Raw genomic sequence first — 18,247 nt, 5'->3', positions numbered from 1 at the left:
ATATGCCACGGTGTGTTTTAACAGATCTGTGTGCATTCCTCTTGCTCTATGTTGGAGTTAGGTGGACAAAAGGCAACGTGATAATTGGAACACAGCTGGCGACTGTGCATTGGGATGAATGGGTTAAAAGCAGATGACTGTCTGCAGAGGAGGATTGTATACACGAAGCTGGGAATAACTCTTGCCAAACAGATGTGAACACTCCAGTGATCCTCTGGCATGACCCCGGTTTAATGGTGCCTATGTCTCCACCTGTGTGCCTCTGCCAAGGGGTTGCAGTGGGGATCCCCCAGTTAGCAAGGGAAGAGAACTAAATTACTCATTGGGGTTCAGCCATGGGTTTGTGGCTGTCCTGGCTGCTACCTGCCTGTGCTGACACTCACTCGAGCAGTTAAATAATAGCAAGGTAAGAATGTTTGGCAAAGATAGAGTGCTTAGAAAAATGTGTTTCAAGGCCCACTGGGTTAGACGACCCTTAAATATCTCGGATTATTTCATGAACTGGTTGAAATAGTGACAAAACCATGAAGAGTGGCTCTGATACCAGGAACCTAGAAGAGGCAAAAGCCCTCCTGTGTGGAAAGAGACAAGAGGCTAAGGAATGTGAATTCATTAATTTGCCTATAATTAAAAAATAATCTGGCACATGTAAGTTGTTGGTGGCAATCTGTGAGACTACTACTTGTTTCCAACAGTTTGTCAAGAATTAATTCAGTGTCTCTGCTATATGTGGCTACTGAAAAAAAAAAAAAGGTAGTTTTACCCATTTGGCTTGCATGCCAAACCACAGAGGCAAGCCTTCTAACACATTACTGAAGCAGCCCTAGTCTTCTGGAGCACAATTGCCTATGGCCCAGGGAGTCTCCCTTTACATGCTGTCAACACTCCTGCTGATAGCTCTTCAGGCAAGTGCTTTGTTGGATGCTTTAAAAAAAAACAGAAGGAATAGGAGGCAAGAGAGAATTTTCCTGAGGACAGACAAAGAAATTGGAAATCCTAGAAACCCTGTTGCCAGGTGCAAAATTAGTAAAGAAAGCCTCATCTATGTGGGTAGCCTCAGCTACTCTGTGCTGTGGTGCAAAGTCCTGCCATGTATCAGAATCACAGAATAATAGCATATGCTTACTTGGAAGAGACCCATCATGATCATCAAGTCCGACTCCTGGCCCTGCACAGGACATACCAAGGATCCCATGATGTGCCTGAGAACAATGTCCAAACACTTCTTGAACTCAGGTGCTTGGTGCTGTGACCACTGTCCTGCAGAGCCTGTTCCAGTGCTCAACTGCTCTTTGGGTGAAAAACCTTTCCCCAGTACCCAGCCTAAACCTCCATGACTCAGCTCCATGCCTTTTCCTCAAATCCTGTCACTGGTCACGAGAGTGAAGTGATTGGCACCTGCCCCTCTGCTTCCCCTCACAAGAATGTTGAAGACTGCAATAAGGTCTCCCCTCAGCCTCCTCCTGGCTGAACAAACAAAGCGTCCTGAGCTGTACCTCCTAAGCTTTGCCCCCAGACCCTTCTCTACCCTTGTGGCCTCCTTTGGATGGTCACTAGTAGCTTAAAGTCTTTATATGGTGGTGCCCAAAACTGCACACAATACTCAAGGTGGGGCTGCACCAGTGCAGAGTAAAGCAGGACAATCAACTCCCTTGACTGGCTGGCGATGTTTTGCTTGATGCACCCTGGCTGCCTGGGCATATTGTTGACTCAATAGGAGCAGCTTGTACCTCAGTCTTTCCTGGCAGTCTCTAAAGCACATAATGCTGCTGATAAGATGTAAAGTAAACAGCCCCTGTGCTGCTGCCCTGCCATGTGCCCATCTCTCTCACAAGCAAAGAGGAGAAAATTTACAGGAGTGATTAAAATAAGAACCTACAGGAGTGATTAAAATAAGAACCTACTGGCTCGTGTTCTGTGTTCCACAGCACTGAAAGGCAGTGAAGGTGTCAGCAGAGTGGGATCACTGATCTTTGTGGCCTCATGTGGCTTTGAGTCCTCTGTCTCATGGCTTGCATGAATAGAAGTCCAGTCCATTTCACCGTGGAAAGCAGCTGCAGAACTGCTGCTGAAACAAGAGGAAATAATCTAGTTCGTGTTTCTTTAACTTGATTGCTTTAATGCCTGTTTGAGTACCTTCCAAGCCTACAGGAAAGTAAAATCTTTGATTTGGTTCCTGTTCTGGTTTTGGCACAGATCAGTGAGAGTGGGCGTGGCCAATACCCTAATATTATTTGATACCACCTCACATCATTGCTGGGGGCAGAGAAAGGAACTCTCACTTCTGAGCAGAAGGGGTTCCTTCTATTGGGGGAAAGCATGGTTGGGAAGAGCCAGTGAGTACTGTCGGACTTTTGGTGCAAATAATTTCTCTGTCTTGTACCTTTTGTTATTAATATTGTTGCTGTTACTGTTCCTTATCTCATTCCTCTTTCTTGTCTCCACCTGTGACCTTTGCCTTTTGTTCTTCCAATTGAAGGAAGGCAGGGGAGCAACAGCAAAGTTTTAGTGGGAGAAGTAAATTGGGAAATACTCTTCCAAAACCATGACAGTTCCATTATTTTTCTGACTACACTGAACAGGTACAACCCCTAAGGTCTGGGTCTGTCTTGCCACTGCCAGATCCACTGCAAACTAATTAAACTTCACTTGAGACAAGGAGAGACAATATGCATCATGGATATATCTGGATCAGAAAAATGGGCTCACAGTGCATCACTTAAATGTCTTTGAATCAAAATATAGTGTAATGCACTATTAAAACTACTCATTTTGTCTATGTTATTGCCTCTGAAAAAATTTAGACTTAAGGTAGTAGAGCAGCTCTGTTATAAGGTTCTCCTCCTTTCTTCTCTTGAAAAAGTATTTTTGCTTTCCTTTCACAAATAATTTTTCTTCTGAGCTGCTCATGCCTTAAGTTGCTTCTGTCATTCAAGCATGTGCACACTAACCATTGCCTTAACTAGGTGGTGAAAAGGGACTTAGAGAATCTCTGATCCAACATCTTTGTACTAGTCTGTACAGTACAGACTCTTATAGATAATCTGTTCTAGCACTGCACCGACGTCTTAGTGAAAAAGTTTTTAATAGTACTCAGCCTGAACAACCCAAGATGAAATTTATGGCCATCATAATTTCTTGTATCACCTGCCATTTGGGTTTATCACCTTTGCAGCTCACCTTTAAGTAGCTGTAGGGTAGTAGTAGATGGTCTCTCAAACAAGCCCAGGTCTGATAATCAATTTGTAGGTCATGTGCTACCATCTTGGTAGCCCTCCACTGGACCCTTTCTCGTTCCTCCACATCCCTCTTGAACTTCAGGGGCAGGAAACTGCACACAGCAGTCCAGGTGTAGCCATTCCACTGCTAAGCAGACATGAATAATTTCTTTCAGTCTCTGGCCATGTTCTTCCTAATACAGTGTGGTGTGTGGGTTGTTTTATTCACAATCACATCTTACTGGTATCCATGGCAACTTCCAGGTCCTTCCAGCAGGACTGCTTCTCATCCACTCAGTCCTCAGCCAGGAAAGATGCATGGGGTCACTGTGCCCTGTTTCAGAACACAATGATCCTTCCTAAACATCATAAGGCACCTGTTAACCCAGTTCTTTCATTTCTCTAAGTCCCTCTGGACTGAAACTGTATTGTCCAGCATGTTCATTGCTCATCCTGAATTTTAATCATCATAAATTTCTTAGTTCCCTTTTCCTGTAGAACAACTTACAATTATTCTCACCAAAGATATAGTCTAATCATGGAGCTGTATGACTGTATTTAATCAGACAGACAACTAAACATCTCTGACCTTCCTGCTGTGACCCACACTGAGGGTAAAATACAAGGGCAGCTTTGAATTATTTACTCATAGGAACAAAAAGATAAAACTGTCTGAGCCAGAAGTGGCCAAGTATCCCAGGGACTGAAACACAAAACACAAAACTAGCTGCTATGGATGTCAAACCCCTGAACCTTCTTTGGCAATAAGCAGCCAGAGCTGTTTAGGGCACTAGCACTCATGCTAGGAAATGGAGGAGGTTTTTATTTGGTTTTCCATAAATACAGACATCAACTTCTGCTGGGTTGTTTGCATTAGGTTAATATTTCTGTAGTGTACAGGTGTTACTATTAGCTGTGAATGTCTGCTGTCTGTCTCTAACCCTGTAAAGAGCAGAGTGTGGTGCTGTAAATATTAGCCCAGGCAGAGAAGTGTTTGCTCAGCCCTCCTCTGTGCTACCTCCCCCAGTAGTTCTCTGATAGTACTCCTGACAAAATGGCCAAGACTCAGCATCTTTTGCACCTCCCAGTAACGTGCTCTGGTTTTGACTCAAGAAGGGTTGTAGTGGTCAAATCCTGAAAAAAAGCAGCAGAAGCACCAGCATGCTGTAATCTTCATAAGATTAATACTATACAAAATAAGGTACAACTAAGTAACTCAGCACCTACAGCAAACAAAAGACTTTCTTGGTAAAACCCACTCTTCACTGGTTGTGGCAGTCATGGCTGTCAAAATGAAATGTCTAGCATATCACAGGAACTGCTACTTGCTTTAATACGGCAATATACAGTAATTTCCACACAGAAGAATTCTCTCACAGCAGTTCCTTGCAGTAAGCAGGAGAACTAATCTTTCTTAAAAACTCAAGAACAGGAGGGCACCATTGAATTAGATATTCATATATGTTGAATACTTAATGTATTTGCACAGTTATTACCCTTTCTGTTGGGGTTTTCAGGCAGATGGTCTCTCTATTTATGCAAACAACTGACTTACAAAAACATTGACCCTATTTAATATTCCAATGTTTGAAGTGCATGTGTTGGACTGTAACTTTTCCACACTGGTTAATTTGATTTTAGGATGCAAATTAAAACGAAGTAGCTGTTCAAAAGAAGCACAGCTGCCTAAATGCCATATGGGCTCTTAGAAATGCCATCTTTTGTGTGGCTCCAGACAAGCAGCTCAGTGAAGACAGAGCCAGCACCAGGTAAGAAACTGAAATAACAGCCTTCACAATAAAGCCAAAAGGAAGAAGCCATAAGCTCAGTCGTCCCATCCACAGACCCAAGAATCACTTGGGGAATCTACTCAAAAGCCTGTCTGCCTCTGTATCGTCCAAGAACAATCCCTTCAGAGTGAAGGAGACTCTCCTAAGTTGGAGACTTACTGTCCTTTACCCAAATACGCCCCCGAGGTTGCGCAGGGACAGCTCTGCTCTCGGTACTGAAGTGTGCTATCAATCAATAAACAAACGCCTTGCGCAGCCCCTTCCAAAACGCCCCTTTTGAAGCTGCCGTACACTGCCCGGCCCCAGGCCCAGCGGCTTCCCGGTCGCCCCGAGGACAGCGGCCGCTGGATGACCCCCGTCACTCGCCCCATGTCCCAGCAGCTCGCCGAGCGCCGGGCCCCTCAGCCCGCTGGGGGGGCCACGGGCGGGCCGCGGTCCCGCGGGAGGCCGGGCCGGGGGCGGTGCTCGCTGCCCGCACCTCGACGGGGCGGGCCGGGCTCAGCAGCACCGGGCGGGGCCGCGCGCGGCATGCGAGCTGCAGCCGCGGCGCTCGGAGCCACTGACCGCCAGCATGGGGCCGGCGCTGCTCCTGGGGCTGCTTCTCTCCCGAGCCGGTAACAGCGCCCGGGGCGCGGGGCGGGCTGGGCAGCGCGGCACGACCCTGTCCCTCTCCCGGCGGGGAGACAGCGGCATCGCTCTCACCCCGGTCCCGCCGCGGGTTGCAGGGGCGCGCCGGGGTCGCGGTCGCTAGGGCTGACCGCTGCTCCCCCGATGCCGGGCGCGGAGCGCGGAGCGCGGAGCGCGTCCCGAGCGCGGCGCTCCCGAAAGCCGCGCGGCTCTCCCGGCCATCGGCTCCAGCTGCCCCGCGCGCCGGCGGCGGGTAGGAATTCGCGATTCAAACCGGGAAAGGTGGCTGCTGCTTTGGCCCGAAAGGGGGACCTCCGGTGTGGTTGTGGTCAAACCGGAGGGACGCTCTGGGGAGGGGACCGTCTGCCCTGGAGGCAAGGCGTGAGAAGGCGAGAGGAGATGCCGGGAGCCGATCCCTGAATGCGGCCGGATGGGCACAACGCGGAGATTCATTCGCCTCAGCTGGTCCCGGCTGCGCCGCGCTCTCGCTGGCTTCGTCCAGAGCAGTTTTTGATACCTAACCCCCATTCATTCGCCCTCTGGAATGCTTAAGGCCCACAGTTTTGCGAGACTAGGCTCGGTTTGCCAAGACAAATCCAAAGAACTCCTGCAGAGATGCAGTTGATTGTTCTACTCTGCCTCCTACTACTGCCAAATGACAAGAGCTGAGGATTGAAATTATTCCTTTACCCAGTTCATCTCTTGTTCAGTCTTCAGGGTTGATGTGATTAGGAATAAAGAAATTAGAAACTTCTCTGAAGCATTCCTAGTTTCTGTCTAGGGGTGCTTTGCACTCAGAAAAAGCTGCAGGTTTTTGACTGTTGAAAGATGGGCTACTGCACATACACCACAGTAGCCACTGGCAGCCACACGATTGCAAAAGATTTCCCACAATTTGCCATGTCCAAAAGCTAATGCTTCTTTGGTCACTGTGTTTGATAAACGAAGGGTTCCCTTCTGTAACTGTCATCTCTTTAAATGCACCAGGGGAAACAAGATAGACATATGTATATGACAGGACATTGAAAAGGGAGAATAAAGGTGTATTGCATTACCTATCAATTTTTTTCTAAGTTATAAGTAATCATAATGTGTTAATTGGTTATTACATTTTAACTTTAAAAAAAAAAAAAACTACAGATGGGATTCCCATACACATACATCTTTAAAATGTTCTGCAACCTAGACCACAGATCTAGGAAAGAATTAGTTTTTTCATTCTTTCACATTGTTACTGGACTACTAAGACAAGATTTAAGAAAAAATTAAACAACTCGCCAAATTTCAGGGCTTATAACAGTGTACAGATAGTAAATGATGTGTATAGAGGAGGACTGTTTTAGAGCTGAGGTTTAGAGCAGCTTCACCTGAACCCACTGTGCTGGATACAAAGGCATCCTGATGAGAGATTTTTCAGGGAGTTTGAAAAGTCATCAAGTCTCTATGTAAGAACCAGATGAATTACAAAGTACAGTAAGTTGCTGGAAGAAGAAAGAAACTTGTACAAGTGAGACAGAGATACCTAGATAATATTACTGAGCTGTATGGAGAGTAGAAACTTTGAGAAGCAGGCTGGCATTCTATTGCTTGCAGCAAATAAACTGATGAAGCTAGCAAAAACGAAGTAAGTGGGAGAACAAATTACATGGGGAAGATGGTACACTGGGCAATATGAGTTGTACCAGGATCTCTTCCTAATTTTTAATGATGGCAGACTGAAATAGTATTACTGCACCTGAACAAGAGAATGATAAGTAACATGATGTACCCAAAGAACACTAAAGGTGGATGTAAGGCTCAGCACAGTCATTTCCAAAAGCTAGCCAAGGAATATTGCCCTGGAGGGAAGAAACATACCAGCCTACACATAAATTTTATTAGAAAACTGTCTTGTTTCAAGACTTCATTGTAATTGTACTGTAAACATAGATTCATCTATTGCAGAAATGAAGAAAGATTACGGACTGAATTAATCTACCTATGACAACATAATCATAAAATTACAGAAAGACTTGGGCAGGAAGGGACCTTAAAGATCATCTTGGTCTACCCCCCTGCCACGGACAAGGACACCTTCCACTAGACCAGATTGCCCCAAGTCTCATCCAACCTGGCCTTGGACAATTCCAAGGATGGGGCAGCCACAGCTGTTCTGGACAACATGTGCCAGGCCCCTATCACCCTTTGAGTAAATGACTTCTTCCTAACATCTAATCTAAATCTTGTCTTTTTATTTTAAAACTGTTTCCCCTTGTCCTAGCACTATCTGCCTGTACAAAAAGTTGCTATCCCTCCTTTTTTATAAGTCCCCTATAAGTACTGAAAGGGAATCCAGTGGAGGTCTCCCCGAACCTTTTTCATAGCAGGAGGTGCTCCAACCCTCAGAGCATCTTTGGGCCTCCTCTGGACACATGCTAACAGGTTAATGTCCTTCCTGTGCTGAGGGCCCCAGGGCTGGATAAAGCACTGCAGGTGGGGTCTCATGAGGGCAGAACCTACTCTCAATCTGCTGGCCATGCTGATTTTGGTGCAGCTCAGGGTATATATGTTTTTTGGGCTGCAAGTGCACATGACCATACCACTGAGAATCCCCAAGTCTTCCTCTGGAGGGCTGCTCTCAATTGGTTCATCTCCCAGTCTGTACTTGGGTCTGGGATTGCCCTGACCCAGGTGGAGCACCTGTACTTGGACTGGTTGAACTTCATGAGGTTCTTACGGACCAAGCCTTCACCTGCATTTTTGGCAGGGATTTTAGGGACTGGGCTCTATGTACTTTAATTGACTGCATATCAGCCCTTCTGTATGAAGCTACTTGCATCCTTTGCTAAGGATTCATTTTATTATGCAAAGAATACACATTCTTGAATCTTCAGGCACATTAAAGTATTTGTTTTTATACTCTATAAATGGTTTTTTCAGTACATCTCTGAATGACCAGCATATACTTTAGTAATTGTAGTAGTACTGACTCACAGTACATAGTATGGTGTTACTATGTGCTTATTGCACTGTGGTTTTCAGTGCCCAGGTAGAAGAGCTTCTTCAAAACAGGCCTCAGCAACCCCAAGGTTTCATAGAGATTTACTAGTCCCCAAAATACAGAGCAATCCCTGATCCCAGCCAAGTTGAACAAAATTATTATGGAGGCTTTTATTTAACCTTTTGTTCCCTCTTTCATTTATATTCATCTTTCTTTTTTTTTTTTTCTAAATGGAGACAGCTCTTGTCCCTTAACTACTCCTCATGAACGATCCTAACAAGTTCTGTTTCTTTCAAGGAGTCCTTTTTGAAGACAGAATCCCTGCAGAACAAGGACAAGATGTTTGTGTGGCATTCATTTTGACTGGGGCCCTAACAGTCTTTTCTGTGCTTGATCAGGAGACCTCATGGCTCTGCCCAGCAGTGACTGTGTTATGGCAGAGCAGCTATGCCTCTCTGACTCCACCTGCAATGCCACATACAGGACCCTGGAAAACTGTGCCCTGGCCAAGACTCACCTCCTTTCACTGGATCACAACAGCAGGGTCAGATGTCTGAATGCAGAGCTTGACCTCGGGAACAGCTCTTTGCTGCACTGCAAGTGTCACCGGCGCATGAAGAGACAGGAGCACTGCTTACGCATTTTCTGGACTGTTCACTCCAGCATGACAGATGGTGAGATGAAGTAATATAAATTTACAAGGTACTAGTAAGGCTTACCCCCATCCCCTAGGTGAAAACAACCGTGAAAGTCCACTTCTCAGCACTGTAGCTAATTGCTCCAGAACCATATCTCCTAGTAAAGAGAATTCATTACTACTCTGTTTGATAAGCAGAGAAAACTGATCTGGTATGGGACCAGCCCTTCAAATACACCAGCAAACCTAAGAGACAAAGACAGCTACACTGAGATAGTTAGATTTAGTGCTGTGAAAAATACCTCAAAATGGTCCTGTCTGTCCATCACTGAAAACACATGTGATTATGACACATATTGCCATAGCATACCTAAGCGTTCTGCTGCCTCCTTTTGTGGGATGCTTCTACTTGACCTCCCACTAGAGCCTGCCTGTGCTGCTCAACTCCTCATACTTACTGAAGCTGAAAAAATCCAATTGACTAGATTGACCAAATTCCATCTGGACAAAATGTAATGAGGGTTTTATACAGTAATAGCTCTGCAGTTCCAGAAGAACCATTCTTTGCATTTGGCTTTGAGTGAGACAGAGCATTTCTGAACTCCAGCTGGATGAAAGAACCAGGCATAAATAAGAAAAATATCCATTTAAGAATAAATAAACAATAAATAAATAAAATTGGTCATAAAGCATTTCTCCCATCTCCCACTGCATTAAATAGCTTGTATTTAACCTTGCCTAGGTTATCTCAATTTGGAGACCTCTCCCTATGAGAATCCAGCAAATGAAGAACACTGGAAAACAGATTATAATAAACTGGCAGCTCTGGTGTCAGGTAAGAAATGTAATGGTTACATGATATAATGCTTCCCTCTCTTATCTTTTCATGGGTTGAAGATTATTAAGAACAATTTGGGTTGATGGCCCCTTTGATCAGAGGAATGCCTGCTCTAGCTACTTGCCTAAATTTGTCATTCCTACCAAGCGTAAATAAAGCCACAGATCCAGGCCCATGAAACCAGTAACAACCCACAATGATCCATTTTCTGAAACAAGCACCCTACTATGAACCAATTAAAAAAATACTCATTTGTAACTAGTATAATTACAGTGTCATACTGCAGGCACATAGAAGGACTGGTTTGCTCTGTTGTTTTTGATTTTTTGAATCTGACCATCAAGAAAGGAGTACTCCTGCTTCCATACAGAATCGCTTCTGGAGACTTACTTCATGGTTTTTGTGTTTCTTTTGGCTTTATAGGCTCACAGTTAGCAGGAGACACAACAAATCCATGTCTGAGAGCAACACACATCTGTAATCTGAGCAAGAAATGTTTTCGTCTGCGCACAGACTATGCCTCCATCTGCACCAAGGGAGCAGGAAGTGAGGATGTGTGTGACCGGCGCAAGTGCCACAGGGGGCTAAGGAATTTCTTTGAAAAAGTTCCTGAGGATTTCACCAAAAGGATCCTGTTCTGTCCATGTCAAGATGAATTTTGTGGAGAAAGACGCCGCAAAACTATTGTTCCTGATTGTTCCTTCCAGTATAACACCAAACCAAATTGCCTCTGGCTTCTGGACTCCTGCTTAGAAGACCATATCTGCAAGTAGGTCAGACAGCAGAGGATGTTATCCAAGAGAACAACAATGACACTGATGGCCTCATTTTCCTTCCTACAGATCCCGACTGGCTGATTTCCAACAAAATTGTCAACCTGTAGACACATCTCCAGATGGCTGCTCTCTGCACAACCATGCTGCATGCCTGCAGGCTTATATGGGGATGATTGGTAAGTCATATCCACAGGAACATACAGGGTAGATGCTTTCAGGCCACAAACTTTCAGGCACTCTCTGATGCTGTGAAGGACCGTTCTGGTCTCCTGCAGGAGGTAGCACTCAGTATACTGGTGAATATGCCTTACTCATGGATACTAGTGCTCTCCCTTGCCTCAGAGGTAAATGCAGTCCAAAGAGAGCTCTTCCATGGCATTTTTTGCTGTACTTTTATGCCTCTTTGCATTATCAGCTGGTGCAAAGCACTCCAAGTGCCTCAGCAACAGCGCTCCGTGGGCTTCTGTGAACTAAGTCATTGTCATTCCTAATGCTGGAGTTACATCCCATCACAGCAGTGATTAAACAGAGCATTCCATCACTGCCTGACTTTTAGATTCCTGTTGGCTTGTTAGTATTGTGCGCACTATGTTCTCAGAGCCAGCCAGAACATAGGACTACCAGCTGTTAGAAGGAAGGTCATCTTTGGTTTTAGTTATTTACTATCTACCAACCTACTAAAACGTTTTCAGAGTAGCTCAAAAGAGGATGTAAAGAGCAGCAGTACCTCAGAAGCTGTAAATCTAGACTAGACTTTCAATTTTTCCAGATGGCTCTACTACTTTTGAGCTAAATGAACACTGCCTGAGTGGCACACTACAGGAGTGCAGTATTTGTTTGTCAAAAGACACCTGGCTACACAGTGTTGCCAGTTACACAAGAAGCAAGAGTACCCTTTGCTGCCATATGTCAGCTCAGTCCACGCAAGTCCTTCACATCCCAAACCAAAAATCCTTCACAATTTAATGCTTGCATCATTACATTGCTTTACCCTCATCAGTTTTCACCGAGCTCTGCAGGTACAGTTTTCACCATTGCTTCTGCTGTGTACACATCACAATTTAATGCTAGCACCAGCTTCAGTTCTCAATACATCTCAGAGTGCCTGTGTCAGCAGTAGCAATCTCAACACTTTCTCACAGCTCAGCAGACTTCAGGTAGGTTCATCAAGCCTGGGCCACCTAGTTGGCATTCCTGACCTCACCTGGGTAACACACTTATGACAGTGGAAGGCTTATGCCTCCAGGGAAGCATTTTCTTCAGTATAACGTGATTCATAATGCTTCTTTCATCTGGGGGTTTGGGACAGGCACGCCCATGACACCCAACTATGTCAGTAACTCCAGTGTGGAAGTTTCCTTGTGGTGTACATGTGAGAACAGCGGCAACCAGAAGGAGAAATGTGACCAGATACTCGGCATGTTTGAAAGCAACAAATGTCTTGGTAAGCATCAGTCACATCACAGAGAAGCAGCTCAGCAGAGAGCAATTTAAATCCTGTGGTTGCAAGACTCTGTGTTGCACTGCTCTTGTGTATAGTTCTATCTTGTGCAATGTCTCCATGATTTCCTTTGCAACCTATGGGACCAGCCTGGATCTGCTCTAAGAAATGTTTCTGTATCTTTTGGCAACATTTCTGTTCATCTCGAACACCCTTGAAGCTATTTCCAAACATCATTCAAATGAAGGGCACTGCAAAAACATCACCAAGGGGAGGTGAGGCATGCTGTATCCATAGGTTGCGAAGTAACCACATTTGTGCACTAGGATTATGGGGTCAGGATTCCCCTCCTCGTCCTCTGTTTCTGTACTCACCCCTGGCCCTCATTTACTCAGTCAAGATAAGTAGCTCCTGATGCAGCCTGTTACTAGACTCAGCATAGCAGTTGCAAAAGTCCTGTTACATGCAACTGTGTAACCCTAAGTCTGTATTTCTTTTATTTCCCTAGCATTTTAGCAACATACCTTAATGAGATTTAAATATTTTATGTTTGTAAAAGCTTTAAAAGGATATAAAAGAAAACAGCATAATTACATAAATGATTAATATTTAAATCTGCCTTCTGCAGTATATAAAAGCCTTACACCCAGCACTATAGACACATCTACAATTTAATCATCTCATCCGAGATAGTACAGACCTGCCCCTTACAAAATACAGTTGGGAAAGTCGCAGAGGGGCCCAAAAGTCTTCAAGTACAGTTCAAACTGTTTTTTCAGTCTGCTCAATCTCACAAGTAAACCCACAAACTGACAGGCCATTCATAAAACAGAGAATACGTATTTTCTAAATCAAGGCCACACAGCCTGTGAGTGCCTTTCCTGAAATAGCTTCTCTAGACTTCTGCTCACTAGACTCCAAGGTGTGCACAAGAAAAGTACAGTAAGACTCTTAATTTACTTCTGTTTGCAGAAAATACCATTTGGTCTCAAATGCATCTGAAGCAGACAGCTCTAGAAAGACAGGAAGACTTACTTTATTCATCTTCCCTAAGCTTCCAAGGAGACAGTGCCAGCACATCTCTCTCTTCAGCAATGTCCCAGGTACGCAATGCTTTGTTGTCTTCACAAAGTAGTAAGTCAAGTAGCCTAGAGACAGTCATTGAAACACCTTGGATCTGGAAATATGTGACTTTGGACATCAAACCAAGGGATGCCATGTGCATGCAGAACACTGGACTACTCTACCTTAAGTTAGTCCTTCCACAGACAAGCAAAAATAGGAGGCTGTATGTCTGGCCACAGGAGTTTCAATAGTCTCACATTAGTGCTCAGAACCAGAGGTTCTACAGCCACAATTTTGAGCATAAATGTGTCTAACTGGGATTCATCCCTCCTTTTTGTTTCCTAGGTGGCTGAAGGGAAGACACAGCGAGACAGCTCCAAACACAGCACTATGCCTATGGCCTCCTCTGTATTTTCTGGAGCTGCTACTTCCTGGCCTTCTCTGGCTCTGTTCCTGCCCCTGTTGCTTAGCCCACATTAATGTGGCATAAATGGAATATTTCCTTCCCATATTATTAATATTATTCCGTATCCAGGCATGTCCCAGTACAGATTTACCTTTGGGAAACAGAAGACTTTAAGACAAGAGGAATGGCCTTAACCCAGAATGGCAATCACTGGAAACCTCCCACATACTTGCACCCCACTTTCTCCCTGTCAGTTTGCACTTAGCTCTGCAGGTAGAGTTCTCACTGTTGCTTCTGCTGTGTACACATTCTGAGTAACAGGCTAATGTTCCAGCTTAATAGGTAAAATCTAATGTCTGATTTCTTTCAGAATTTGTGCAGAGTTTGGTTTCTGACTGTAGGGATGATCTGACAGTGTCTTTGACCACCCCACCCTCTGAAGCTCCTCCTCCGGCATACAATCATTGAATGGTTTGAGTTTAAAGGGACCTTAAAAAATCATTTACCTCCAACCCCATGCCATGGGCAGGGACCACCTTCCACTAGACCATGTTGCTGCAAAGCCCGTTCAGCCTGGCCTCGCACACTTGAAGGGATGGGGCAAGCACAGCTTCCCTGGACAATCTGTGCCAGTGCATCACCCCCCTCACAGGGAATAATTTTTTCCTAATAGTCAATCTAAACATACCCTCTTTCAGTTTAAAAACATCGTTCCATATCCTGTCCCTAGAGACCCTGGAAAAAAGTCTCTCTCAGTGCTTATCATCCCCCCTGATGTATTGAAAAGGCACAACAAGGTTGCCACAGAGCGTTCTCTTCTCCAGGCCAAACCACATCAACTGTCTCAGCCTTTCTTCATAGGAGAAGAGTTCTAGCCCCCTCATAATTTTCATGGCCCTAGCTGAACCTTCTTGAACAGGTCCATGTGTGTCATGTACTGGGCACCTCAGAGGTGGAATGCTGAACTCTGGGTGGGGAGGTGTGCTGGGGTAGAGGGGAAGAATCACCTCTCAGCCTGCTGGCCGTGCTTCTTTTTATGTAGCCCAGGCTGCAGGATGGCTTTCTGGGCTGCAAGTGCATTTTACTAAGTCACGTCTAGTTTTCCATCTAGCCATGTATCCAAGTCCTTTGCTGCAGGGCTGCTCTCAATCCATTTCACTCCCCCACTCTGTACTGATACTGAGTAGGTTGCAAGTAAATCTCAATAAACATACATGTGAAGTCCCCGGTAAACACCATCTCTGGACTACTTTCAGTTCCCTTTTCAAATCCTTTATTTTAAGTATATGAAACATACCAGTCCAGATCAAAAACACTACACTAGAGTTTATGCTCCATTCTGTTGTTCCTTCAACATACACATAATCCATTATTGTGGCTAGCAACACACTTGGATTTTGTTGTTCAAGATGAATGGTGGTCAACTCCAGTAAATTTAGGCTTATGTAGCAAAAAATTATCTTGCCTGGCCTCAGGACAAACCTTCTCTGTTACCCTTAGAGAATACATTTAGGTCATTGAAAGGTACAAGGTACATTGACTACAAACCCTGGGACATACAGTTGCTAGAATCTCCTTGTATCTGTCTGTATATTGAAGTTACCATTATCACCTTCCAGCCACCTGCCCCTGCCAAGCACCGTTTCATAACCTGTTTATTCTGAATGTAAATGTGTGCACTGTGTAACTGCTGTTAGTTTGTGCTGCGTTTGTCTGTTAAAATGTGGTGTTAAGTGAATATTGATTTCTGAGCATAGGTTAACAGTCTACAATCAATTGTGTGCAAAAGTTGCCTCACCAGCCAGCCAACATTTTCAAATAGCCAGAACTCAGCTCAAAACAGCTTCTCCATGCACACATGTAGAGCCTATTGCTCATACTGAGAGAGAGCCAACAAATCTGAACAATACTGTACACATCCAAACGAGATTATAATCCTGAACAGAGGCGGAGTACCTGGGTATTTCTTTTTATCCTGTGTTTTATCTGTAGCCAGAGAAGCACAGCCACTGTCAGACAACTTATTACAGAATCTTACATCGTCATGTGTATCAAAGTAATTATCCTCCTGCAGTGGTAATATTTACATTTCTAATTCCGGACTTCTGTTTATTTCCTAGGCAGGTAGAGCAAAGAAATCATGCAGGCAGCAGCATCATCTCCTCTGTCACACAGAAAAGCAATGTATTATTTACATGCAGTAGGAATGAATATGTTTTCTTAATGAACAGGTGTACTAATGCTGATATTTCTCATTACCTACTGAAATGTAGCTATTTGGAGCAAGAGACAGCACTGTTTCCACACATTTGCCGCCATTAGTTAATAAAAATAGTTTCTGTAACCTTAATATAGTATGTACATTAGACCATCCTCCATATGGTGGGACTTAGAAATGTATCAAGATTCTTGACTGTAATGTAATAGCATCTGTCATCTCCGGAAGTTAACGGAGAGTGACAAGGAAGAAGAAAATGTTATTATTTTCACTATTCCACACGACAGAGAGAATATTTGTGAGAATAATGGAGTAGATTTCTGAGTGATCTGTACCACACACAATGCAGTACTGGCACACAATGTACTGCATTGATGTCCCACTCCTCTCTGCAGTGATCTTTCCTCTTTCCCAAATTTAGTGCTGTAAAACAGATTGATATGGAAAAAGGGATTAGCATTTTCTTGTTCATGTCTAGGGCACTAAATTCCTACTAAGAAGGTTATTGATTGCAATTGCAGTCTTCTGTCATATCCTGGATTGTACAGGAAAATGCTTGACACTTGGACAAATCATACTCTGGACTGAAATTGAAACAAAACATGTCAGTTTGTTGTTTGTTTGTTTTTTTTTCAAAGTGTCCTGTCATTTTTTCATGCACCTTTATATACACAGCTGCCTCTTAGCTCGTTCATCAATAACTGCAAGCAAAATTCACTTCTAACTACACCTTCATTCACAGGTACTCACACTTTTCACTTAGACTTTTCTAACACCTGATCTCCATATATCACAATTTTTCAACTACACAGCATATATGCATGCACAACTTAACTGCTACTAGAAATGTCATGCCAGTATCACTACAATTCCATTCTGTCAGCACCATCCATGTTCCAAGACTGGCACATTTCCTAAACCCAATCAGAACAGCTTACTAACCATACTACAGGGCAATTAAGAACCCCTGCTTAGCTTCTGTTCCCAAAAAGTGGAAAACAACATCCTGTGAGCACCTGTGGTCTCACAAAAGATAATCCACAAAACACAAAATTAATCCAATAAAAATTCTCTATCCAGACAGTCTTAAAAATGAGCATTCAGCAAGCATCTAGGAGGAGGGAACCTTCTAATTACTGTAATGTAGATTCTTTTTTAAAGAGTAAAATAATGTGAGGTCTGACTAATAAAATTTATCATGCAACTCTAGAAGTCTCCTGCCTTCCTTTGCATTTCATAGAAGCTACACTCCTTATCTCCACTGCTGGAGGAAATATGGAAGAGAAATGTAAAGAATAGAGTTAGAATCTCTTACAAAGCAATCTTAACTTTTACAGATATCACTCACTGTCAGGTACTTCAGATGTGGCTTCTAGATCTCTGATAGAGCTCTAGGTCTCTCAACATCATCTCATGTAGCATGTACAAAGGGCATTCATATAGTCCTCCAGCAGTGAGCTCAGTCAACTGTTAGATAAGTGGTTTCTTGTGACAAGTGGGAGAACCAATTCACATTTCTTGCCCGAGGTCATAAGCCAGATGATGCCAGAGATAAACCTTGATTTTGCATGTCCCAAAATAGCGTCCTTGCCTCATTCAAATAATTCCCACTGCCTCCAAGAAATGTCTATGTTTTAGTAAAAATCAAGTGGCTGCAGTTTTCCTTTTAGAAGGGGGAACAATATGTTATTGCAGATGATGAAAAGCTAAAGCACTGTTGGTTTCAAACAGTGATTCCTGGCTACAGATCGCTGGCACGCCTCTCTCAAAATCAGCTGACAATAAAAGGTAACTTTCAATTGATAGGAAAGGGCTACAGGTTCAGCATCTATAAAGAATGAAAGTATCTTTTTCAATACATCCTTAAAATCATGTCACTCATTTGCCAAAATGGTAGGCAACTTTACACAATAAACTACACAGAATAAAAAGGAGAATTGTCAAAGTAATCTTTGAGGCGCCCATGAACCAGGCAAAGCTTTTGGGGACAACAGTGGAAAAAGAGGAAGCCAAGCAGCACTGCTGAGCTCTACAGGATAGTTCAGCACTGCTATGGAATCACAACTCGCAGCTATTCCACAGCTGCTTCCCCCACTGAAACAGATCCTGGTAAATACAATCAGAGGCTAATCATTTCTACCCCAGGGACTTTGTGGCTGAACCTTTTTTCATTTGAGGCAGGGTCGGTTGAGCCTGAGCTTGGTTAGTCTCTAATGGAAGCTCTTCTGATAGGTGATTAGCTCTCCTCCAG

At 44.0% G+C, this 18,247-nt stretch overlaps 1 protein-coding gene across 1 annotated transcript; it reads left to right on the top strand.

Annotated features, from left to right (window-relative positions):
• The first annotated feature begins 5,516 nt into the window (after positions 1 to 5,516).
• On the top strand, positions 5,517 to 17,163 carry GFRA3 (GDNF family receptor alpha 3). Its single transcript, XM_039701539.1, has 8 exons — positions 5,517 to 5,622; positions 9,014 to 9,289; positions 9,995 to 10,087; positions 10,514 to 10,859; positions 10,933 to 11,042; positions 12,176 to 12,310; positions 13,280 to 13,410; positions 13,718 to 17,163. Exons 1-8 carry the CDS (start codon positions 5,580 to 5,582, stop codon positions 13,850 to 13,852), a joined length of 1,269 nt encoding a protein of 422 aa, XP_039557473.1. The 5' UTR covers positions 5,517 to 5,579; the 3' UTR covers positions 13,853 to 17,163.
• The last annotated feature ends 1,084 nt before the right edge of the window (positions 17,164 to 18,247 follow it).

Source organism: Passer montanus, unplaced genomic scaffold (assembly GCF_014805655.1).
Source record: "Passer montanus isolate IOZ18808 unplaced genomic scaffold, ASM1480565v1 scaffold15, whole genome shotgun sequence".
Lineage (NCBI taxonomy): Eukaryota > Metazoa > Chordata > Aves > Passeriformes > Passeridae > Passer > Passer montanus.
Note: the sequence above shows the minus strand (reverse complement) of the source record. Positions and strands in the feature narration are given on the sequence as shown.